At 37.4% G+C, this 10,863-nt stretch overlaps 1 protein-coding gene across 1 annotated transcript in view; it reads left to right on the top strand.

The window, feature by feature from the left end:
* LOC106879434 (arsenite methyltransferase) overlaps positions 1–10,863 on the top strand; it is a 44,043-nt gene that overhangs the window by 29,660 nt on the left and 3,520 nt on the right. The window contains exons 5-9 of the mRNA XM_052975816.1: positions 4,445–4,526; positions 7,420–7,551; positions 8,175–8,317; positions 9,448–9,537; positions 10,734–10,769. Coding sequence (XP_052831776.1) covers positions 4,445–4,526; positions 7,420–7,551; positions 8,175–8,317; positions 9,448–9,537; positions 10,734–10,769 — 483 coding nt within the window. The remainder of the gene's footprint in view (positions 1–4,444; positions 4,527–7,419; positions 7,552–8,174; positions 8,318–9,447; positions 9,538–10,733; positions 10,770–10,863) is intronic.

Raw genomic sequence — 10,863 nt, 5'->3', positions numbered from 1 at the left:
ACCTGTGTGTGTCTATGTGTTAAGTCAAAGTGAAGATCAAATAAATAGTGCGTGTATTTATTGGCAAAGAAAAAATAAAAATAAAATGACCATATGACCATCCCCAATATACAATATATATATATATATATATATATGTGTGTGTGTGTGTGAAGAAGTGTAATACACTAAAAGTGGAGGGAACCTGTGGAAGAGGCAGACCCAAGTAGACATGGGATGGGGTTGTGAAGCATGACTTTTGAATGTTGGGCATCACTGAGGCAATAACCGGGACCTTTGGAGATATGCCATGCTTGAGAAGACCCAGCAAGCCAAGTGAGATCGTAGTCGGGGCCGATGCCAGTGTCGCATAACTGGCTCATTTCAAAAAGCACCCTACAACCGTTGGGCAATATACTGTGCTTGTCAAGACCTGTTGGACCAAATGAAAGTGTAGTTTTGGCTGATGACAGTGTTACCTGAGTGGCTTTCATGCCGGTGGCACGTAAAAGCACCATTTGAGCATGGCCGACTCCAGTGCCACCTGACTGGCACGTAAAATGCACCATTCAGTCGTGGCTAATGCCAATGTTGCCTGACTTCCACCCATGCTGGTGGCACGTAAAATGCACCATTTGTGTGTGACTGATGCCAGTGCCACTTGACTGGCATCCATGACAGTGGTACACAAAAAGAACCATTTGAGCGTGGCCGATATCACTGCTGCCTGACTGGCACGTAAAAAACACTGTTTGAGCCTGGTCAATACCAGTGCTGCCTGACTGGCTCCCGTGCCAGTGGAATGCAAAAGCACCTACTACACTCTCAGAGTGGTTGGTGTTAGGAAGGGCATCCAGCTGTAGAAACGTTGCCAAATCAGATTGGAGCCTGGTGTAGCCTCCCAGCTTGCCAGTTTTCAGTCAAACTGTCCAGCCCATGCCAGTATGGAAAGTGGACGTTAAACGATGATGATGATACATACATACATACATACATAATTATATGTATGTATGTATGTATATATATATATAATACAAAATGGGACAAGAACGCAAAACATCCAGACAGTTAGGTGATACAAGAAAGGGACAAGATAGACGATACAAAGAAAACAAGGACAGGTCATTTGGTGTTTTCTTTCCTCAGTCGAGATCCAGATTATCTTTGCAATTTCGGCTGGTTATTCTCGATATTGCTCCAATCTGGCCAGTCTCAAGGAAAAACTAAGCTAAGAACATTAGATTCCTTTGAAGAAAGCAGCGAATGTATGTATATATATATGTGTGTGTGTGTGTGTCCTTAACTTAGCAGTTTTGCCAGAGACCAATAGAATAAGTACCAGGTTTAAAAAAACATAAGTACTAAGGTTGATTTGCTCAACTAAATTCCTCAAGGCAGTGCCTTAGCATGGCTGTAGTCCAATGACTGAAGCAAGTAAAAGACAAAAGATGTGTATACATGGTCTCATCAATAAGTATCCGGACTGTTGCCAGAGTAATGAAGCTAAAGTATGCAGAGTGAAGCCACTGAGCACAGACTGACCTTGAACTCTGCTCTGCATGTGCACTAAGTTTTAACATTCAAGCTCACTTCCGCTGTGTACAGCAGTGCTTGGAAGGGAGGTGTGTAGCGTGTGATTATCACATTGACCATGACAGAGAAAATTGAGCAGAGAATCTGCATCAAATTTTGATAACAGCTTGGTGGTACCTGCTCTGAGGCCTATGCAAATTATTCAAAAAGTTTTCATCTTTCTCGATACAATCAAGTAGATTTTGTGCAACTGAAACCTGAGTGTCTTTTTGGTTAGCTGAAAGCAGTTTTAGTGCAAACTTGGCAGACGTCCATCTCATGCCCAAACCTTCAGTGGTAATGGACTGAATCGAACCGTAACTAATCTGCACATCCTCTGATACCACATAGATGGAATGGTATCCTAATAACTTAACTCAGCATAACTCCTAGCTCCATACATATAAACCCCAAAAACACCAACTGACCCCCTTAACTACACTAACCCTCATTATTCCAACTATGATTCCACTACTAACATCTGGTCCTTAAATTTGCCACAACACCCAACTATACTGCTTGTAAAAATAGGGAATGATACACACAATACCACCAGGCACGATAATTTTCATAGTATACAACCCCACAACACCACCCTCAACTCCCTAACAAATATTAATCTTAATGCCAGCTATAATAACGAACCTAGTACCGGTTCCTAACTAAATAACAATCCCCTCACAAGTTCATCTGGAACACCCCCACTAAACCTATGCAACTTCAGACACCCAACCTCTTGTTCTTTAGATAACCGCTATCTCACAAAAAACATAGTTTACAAGTGTACAATATCAGCTGCCAACTACATACATATTGGGTCATGCAGCGCAACCTTCAAAGCTAGAGTGAGCAACCACTACTCCAGTTTCAAGTTCGAAACAAAATCCAACAGTACATCGTTATCTCAGCTTATCAATAAACTAAAGATTGATTCAACTCCTTACACTCTCAAGTGGTCCATAGTCACCTGCGCCAAACTATACAGCTGCTATAATAAGTGTGATCTCTGCCTAGCTGAGGTCTTAGCTATTTTGCAATCCATGGATTGTCTTAATGAACGCAGCAGCATAATTTTTACCTGCAAGCATCATTTAACGTCCGCTTTCCATGCTAGCATGGGTTGGACGATTTGACTGAGGAGTGGTGAACCAGATGGCTACACCAGGCTCCAATCTGATTTGGCAGAGTTTCTACAGTTGGATGCCTTTCCTAACGCCAACCACTCCGAGATTGTAGTGGGTGCTTTTACATGCCACCGGCACGAAGGCCTAACCCTACCATGCCTTTTTCCCCTAACCTTCATAAATTTTCCCTCTTATTTACCCTCACTACCATTATATATTAAACCAACTATATATCTTCCTTTCAATTCGTTTTTGTCACTCCATACTTCTCTCTGTATCTTTCCTTACCATTTGTAAAAAAAATTTTCTCTTATTTCACTTGCTCTGTCCCTCCTACTCCTCCTTGGAAACTTACAAGCACATATACTCACGTACACCTCTACTACTTCATACTGTAAGCATGCTCACCACACACAATATACACTCCTTAGACGATTACTAATAGTAGCCACCATGATTCTTGCTCTCTTCATGCATACCTTTTTCTCCCCCTTGACCAAAAATATTTCCCCACCCTCTCCCCTCCACATTATCTTTTTTTTTTTTTCAAATACCACCCGCCTTGTTAATTTCTGTGATTCAGCCAAACTAGCCCTATTGAATAGTACCAGTCAAATGACCTTGCTTAAATTCCTCCTTCTTCTCATTCCCTTGTTTTTTTTTCTTTTTCCTTCTTTTAATCCTCATTTCTCCCTACATTCATATTCTCCGCTCCAACTGTGCTCTCTACACATTCTGATTGAATCTTCCATGCGTTAACATTACCTCCTTATGACAATATAAACTTCCATTAAACAAGATATCCTTGACCTGAAGATTAGCCTGCAATATACACTTCACTCGAATATTTACCACTTCTGGGGTTCCAATCGCTATGAAAAATATGTAGCCCAGATCTTATCTATTCCATACCTTTACTCTTGTGTTTTTATTCGCATACCCAGCAGCCCTGGTTGCCTCCCGCAAAATATAAAAAAAAGAACTTTTTTCAATTTATCATACTTTGACACGAAAAAAATCTACAATCTTCCATCTCAATAAACCACTTTTGTTCCTGAAAGTTGTTTTTTTTTATATTTACTACAGATTGCTCGAAGCTTACTTTCTTCCTACACCTTGATCCTTGGATCTTATATTTATATATATTTATACATATTTATATATATATATATAAGGGCATTGCTATACAATAATGCCTCACGCTAAACTACCATATTATTACTGTTTATTATTGTAGTTTAGCGTGAGGCAATTATTGCATAGTAATGCCCTTATATATATATAAATATAAATAATTATACTCTAGGGAAGAATTGGATGGATTTTTTCCCTTATGAAGTTTTTTTCACGCTAGTTCTTGTAAAAGATCTTATCCTATTATTGAATATATTTATACATATATATAATGGGCTTCTTTTAGTTTTCCTCTACTCTAATCCGTTCACAAAGTTTTGACTGATCTGAGGCTATAGTAGAAAACACTTGCTCAAGTTGTCATGTAATGGGATTAAACTCAAAACCATATCATTGGGAAGCAAAATAGAAAAAAAGTATTCTAAAGTAATGATTTATTACTGGAATAGGAAAATTCAATACCTCACAATAACCATCAGTTTCACTCCTGTATGGAGATGTCAGGTCAGATTATATATGATCTTATAACCAGTTTCATGTATTATTGATTTTGGTTTTTCATTGTAATGCATTGGTACATTTTTGTTTGCTGTTGTAACAAATGATTTTTAAATTATTCATCTCTGAACTGTTAGGAAGGCGGCGAACTATACTTCAGTGATATGTATGCAGACCAAGAAGTTCCTGCTGATATACGCACAAATAAAGAACTCTGGGGTTTGTATTTCTTTCTTTCTTTCATTCATTTTCATTTCTCATTCTTAATCCGGTAACTCAGAATTATCTATTTACTGTCATCATCATCATCGTCATCATCACGCACCATATGCATGCACTCATGTGCAGAAATATACAAATACAAATAGAAGAGTGGAAGAGATAGACGTTACAATTTATTATTTACATAGATGCTCCCATGCTGGTGGTATGCAATAAGCACCATTCATGCATGGATCATTGCCAGAACCGCCTGACTGGCACCCCGTCCCGGTGGCATGTAAAAAATACCATCCAAACGTGGCCCTGCCGCTCTGACTGGCTCCTGTGCTGGGAGCACGTAAAAATGTGCCAGTTATTTCTTCATTTCCCACAAGGGGCTAAACATAGAGGGGACAAACAAGGACAGACAAAGGGATTAAGTCGATTACATCGACCCCAGTGCATAACTGGTACTTATTTAATCAACACTGAAAGGATGAAAGGCAAAGTTGACCTCAGCGGAATTTGAACTCAGAACATAACGGCAGACGAAATACCGCTATGCATTTTGCCCCATGTTGGCGGCACGTAAAAAGCACCTACTACACTCTGAGTGGTTGGCATTAGGAAGGGTATCCAGCTGTAGAAACATTGCCAGATCAGATTGGAGCTTGGTGCAGTCTCCAGGCTTGCCAATCCCCAGTCAAACCATCCAATCCATGCCAGCATGGAAACAGACGTTAAGCAATGATGATGCAGGTGTGGTTGTGTGGTAAGGAGCTTCTCAACTGCATGATTCTGGGTTCAGTCTCACTGCATGGTACCTTGGTCAAAGTCTTCTACTGTAGCCTCAGGCAGACCAAAGGCTTGTGAGTGGATTTGGTAGATGGAAACTGAAAGAAGCTCATCATATGTGTGTGTATACGTGTGTGTGTGTGTTTGCCTTCCTCTTTCCTGCTTGGCAACCAGTGTGGATGTGTTTAAGTTCCTGTAACTTAGCTGTTCAGCAAAAACAACTAATGAAATAAGTTCCAGATCAAAAAAGAAAAAGGGGTGGGGCACTGGGGTTGATTCGTTAACTAAAAATGCTTCAAGGCAGTGCCCCAGCATGGCCACAGTCGAATGATTGAAATGAGTAAAAGATAAATTGAAGGCAATCAACATAAACACTTTCCCTCTCCTCTCACACATAGGGAAATGTGCTCACACATAATGAGAGAATGTGAGAGAAGGAGTGAGGGAACAAAAGAAACATTAAAACGTCTGTTGTCAATAAGTCAACATCAATTCAATGGCACCTAAATTGGCTGTGCCAAAATAGTCATTTCCTGTTACTTCAGTAGAAAGATAAAGTTGATATTTGGATAATCATCATCATCATCATTTAACGTCTGCTTTCCATGCTAGCATGGGTTGGACGATTTGACTGAGGACTGGTGAAACCAGATGGCTACACCAGGCTCCAATCTGATTTGGCAGGGTTTCTACAGCTGGATGCCCTTCCTAACGCCAACCACTCCGAGAGTGTAGTGGGTGTTTTTACGTGCCACCGACACGAAGGCCAGTCAGGTGGTACTGGCAACGGCCATGCTCAAAATGGTGCATTTTACGTGCCACCTGCAGAGGAGCCATTTCGGCGGCACTGGCAACGATCAGAAGGGAATAAATAAGTTTTCGTGTTAAAGTTTGTAATTCTGTAAATCAGTTATTTTACTTTGATTGTTATTATTTAATTAAGCTTTAATGTGGCAACCTGGCTGAATCATTAGCATGCTTGGCAATATGTGTAGTGGTTTTTCATCTACCTTTATGTTCTGAGTTCAAATTCTGTTGACGTTGACTGCCTTTCATCCTTTTAGGGTCGATAAATTAACCCTTTCAATATCAACCCGACTGAAACCATAAGTTTCATAAGGTCTGAATTAAAATCTTCCACCAAACCTTAGTCACAATTTATGTTCCTAACACTAGCTTAATGATAACTAAGTTGTTTTACTAAATTCTTTGTTATATTTAAAATTAATTGAAAGAAACACAGAGCATCTCAAAATCTCAAAATAAATATGGTAACAAAAGGGTTAACAAATGATGAATTTAACCCTTTTGATACCAACCCAGCTGAAACCACCTTTGGATCTGTAATACAAATATCTTATTTTCATAAGTTCTGAATTAAAATCTTCCACCAAACCTTAGCCACAATTTATGTTCCTAACACTAGCTTAATGATAACTAAGTTGTTTTACTAAATTCTTTGTTATGTTTAAAATTAATTGAAAGAAACCCAGAGCATTTCAGCAGAAATATGGTAACGAAAAGGTTAAGTACCATTTGAGCACTGGAGTCAATTTGACTTAGTCCCTCCTCTTTGAAACCAGTATTTAATTATACTTGAGGGTAGTGAGTTTGCAACCTCGTTAGCTCGCTGAGCAAAATGCTCAGTGTGGTATTTCGTGTTCTGAGTTCAAATCCTGTCAAGTCTGACTTTGCCTTTCATCCTTTCAGGGGTCAATACAATAAGTACCAGTTGAGTACTGGGGTTGATGTAATCAACTTATCTCCTCCCCCAAATTGCTGGCTTTGTGCAAAAATTACAAAAGGATATTTAATTATACTTTATTGTTTTGTGCTTTTTTTATTTCAATTTTCGGTACTATAAATGCTCAGTGTTGACGCTGTGGCATAGTGGGTGATGAACCAGGAGAGAGAGAGAGAGAGAGAGAGATAGAGAGAGAAAGCGATGCAAGGTAACGGGGCAATTTAAGTATCCTTTTTGTCAACTGATGTCGCTTTCTTTCTTCCTTCCAATGCATCACTCACTAATGTCCCCTTTCATTTTGGTGTATCATCTTCTTTATCCACTGATGCTTTTATAAATTTCCAATAAACCCAAATTTTTTTTAATCCAAAGGTGAAGGCCTTTCTGGGGCACTTTATTGGAAACAACTCCAAGAACTAACTCAAGAAATTGGATTTAGTCAAGTTCATATCATCAGCATTTCCCGCATACCTGTTGAAAGGGAAGATTACAAAAAACTTATTGGTAATAAAGTTTTTTTTTTATTGTATCTATTTTTTACTCAATTAATTTCTATTTGATTTGTTCCATTATTTAATTGAAGGATATTCTCTGTGTAATCTTGTGTATGTATTAAAAATGATCAGACTTGTCTTGATGACATACCATTTCCTTTTGAGGGTTAAAAATGATGATCATAATCTTTGTTTGAATGTTCACTTTTCTATGCTTGTATGGGTTAGATGGGATTATCATGATGATGATGATGATGGTCATTATTTGATGTCCATTTTCCATGCTGGCATGGATTCAACATTTTGACAGGAACTGGTCAGCTGACTAGGGTAGGTGTAAGAGGCCAGATCTTGTCAGTCTGAACACGAGATATGTAGAATATTTGAGCCAGATATGACCAGTTCGAATACTAAAGGTTTAAGATGGTAGTGTGTGATTTGAGGGATATATTTTGTTACTATTTCTAGTAGGGGAAATTGACTGCATAGAGGTTTGTCTTTAGTTTGTCTATTTTTTAGGTAACTCATTCAAAGGAATTGGTAACATTTGCGAAAACTATATTTGCTGATCCCTGAATAAAATAAATTTTATTTTAAGAATAAAAAATAAATCTCATTCTTTAATTTTTTCAGGTAACATAAAGTATGCTGCTGTAACATGTCGTCTTTTTAAGTTACCGAAGAATTACAAACCATCTTCTGCCCAAGTAGTCTACACCGGAGGTATTGTGGATCATGAGGACAGTCTGAAATTTAGTCATCACATAACATTCTCTGTAAGTAAATAATTACAAACGAGGCATAAATGGAAATTTATGTAGATTTAAAGTTGTGTATAAAAAATCTTCCACCAAACCTTAGTCACAATTTATGTTGCTAACACTAGCATAATGATAACTAAGTTATTTTACTAAGTTCTTTGTTATATTTAAAATTAATTGAAAGTAACACAAAGCATCTCAACAAAAGGGTTAACAAATGATTAATTTAACCCTTTTGATACCAACCCGGCTGAAACCACCTCTGGATCTGTAATGCAAATATCTTATTTTCATAAGTTCTGAATTAAAATCTGCAAAATAAAAATATGCAAACCAATATTTGAAACCCTATTATTTTACATCCATTTCCCTATGCTTACTAATCTTCGATGAGCTTTCTCTAGCACAGAATTTCATTATTTGCTGCAGTTCTTTGTTATCTCCTTCACAACATTGTCTCTTCTGCCCATTCTTTTTTGGCCTTCCTCTTTCACATACTCATTCTACAAGTTCTTTGCACTTTGATTGCTTGGCACTTCTTTCACCCAATCTCATTCTCCATAAACATCATCATAATCCTCATCATTTAATACCCATTTTCCATGCTGGCATGGGTTGAAGTGTTTGATATGAAGTTGCAACCCAGAGGGCTACACCAGGCTCCAGTTGTCTATTTTGGCATGGGTTCTATGGCTGGATCCTCTTCCTAACATTAACCTCTTTATAATAGAGTGTACTGGGTGCTTTTTAAGTGGCACCAGTACATGTATATTTTTAAATGACACTGGCATGGGTGGATTTTTATGCATTGCTAGCATGGTTGCTAGCGTAAGTGTGTTTATACATGGCACCAGTACAGGTGTTTTTTTACATGGTACCAGCACCTTCCTAATGCTAGCCATTTTACACTGTATACTGGATGTCTTTTTCATGTCACCAGCACTAAAGACGCTGTCATGCAGTTTGCAAGACTCTGAAACCTGGGTAAGCAAGACTATGGAACCTTGAAGCAAGACTACAAACCCCAGGGCAGTGGCCTACCTCTTTGGTCATAAAGCTTCTCGAGTGAATCTTTTTTTATTTTTTTTATTTTTTCAATTGACCTTTAAATGAGTAAATGGATTTAAATTATCTTTTATTTTCAGTCCAACAAACCTGTGACTGTTGACTCGGATTTACATGCTATCCTGAAATATTCTCGTTTTGGAGAAAAATTCCAAATTACTGAACAAAATGTAAGTTTTAATGACCTTTACCATATTTTGTCATACAACTATAATATACTACAAAGTATATTAAACATTTTTATAAGTCAATACTGTATTCTACTGTGTTAGCAGTGTTATTACATCACTTCATTTCATAATAAAGAGTTCAGAGTTCATAACTTACATTTTATTAAGATTATCTCTACAGATTTTTTATGGAAATTATTGTCAGCACTGAGTTTCTTATTATGTTTCATATCCAGAACACCTGATGTAAACATTTCATTGTTGTTTACATCAGGTGTCTTGGATAAGAAATGTCATAACAAATTCAGTGCTGGCTATAATTTCAATAGAAAATCTGTAAAGATAATCTTAATGAAATGTAAGTTATGAACTCTGAACTCTTTATTGTGGAATAAAGAAAAATATACTCTACATTTTGAGTATATTTATCTATGACATTAATTCACTGTATTACGTTATATGTTAATTTATATATTGTAATAGTATATTATAAAGCAACGATTCTGTCTCTTGAATGTATATTACACATACACAAAAAACTTTAAAAAGTGACTGAGTGGATCATTAGCTTTGAACGAAATACACTTACATGCATGCGCAAAAGTTTTTATGGCATAAAAGTTGCATGGGCATATTAGATGCATCCCATTTCAACAAGCCATATTCATGTGAAAAAGTTTTTTGTTCATTAAAGATTGTAATATAGGCCCAACTTTGCACATATGAGGTGAAGTTTTGAGACATTTTTTTCCCCAAAATTGTCTTATACGCCATCAAATACAGTGTGTTTGTGTGTGTGTGTGTGTGTGTAATTACTTTTGTAAGTTTTTTCATATAAATGTTGAGTCTGATATGGTCATGTATGCTGTCACAACTCCCTGTCCAAAAGCATTCTTCAGGGCACAGTTGAGGGAGGGTAAAAGAGAGGCACACAGAAAAAATCCTGGTTTGACAACATCAAGGACTGGATGGTTCACAACACAGCAAAACCTGCTCTGCATGACAGAGAACTGAGACCAGTGGTGATGGCTGACTACGAAAGCATCTAGAGTGGCACCCCAATGACTGGCTGCATCAGTTAAGGGATATCTTGACGATGATGAGGTTTCAATATAATATTTGAATAATAATAATAAATAAAATCTTCCACCTTGTGGCATACCTATTTAATAACTATCCAATGTATATTTTTACAGGACAAAACTGCTGCAACTGAAAAAGTTTCCTGTGACGTAAGCATTTAACAAAGTTTCTAACATTTTGAGGGGTTTTAGTCAAATGACTGAAACAAGTAAAGGATTTATATATATATATATATATATATAT

Source organism: Octopus bimaculoides, chromosome 2 (genome assembly GCF_001194135.2).
Source record: "Octopus bimaculoides isolate UCB-OBI-ISO-001 chromosome 2, ASM119413v2, whole genome shotgun sequence".
NCBI lineage: Eukaryota > Metazoa > Mollusca > Cephalopoda > Octopoda > Octopodidae > Octopus > Octopus bimaculoides.
The sequence above is the reverse complement of the archived record's forward strand: the minus strand, read 5'-3'. Positions and strand labels throughout refer to the sequence as shown.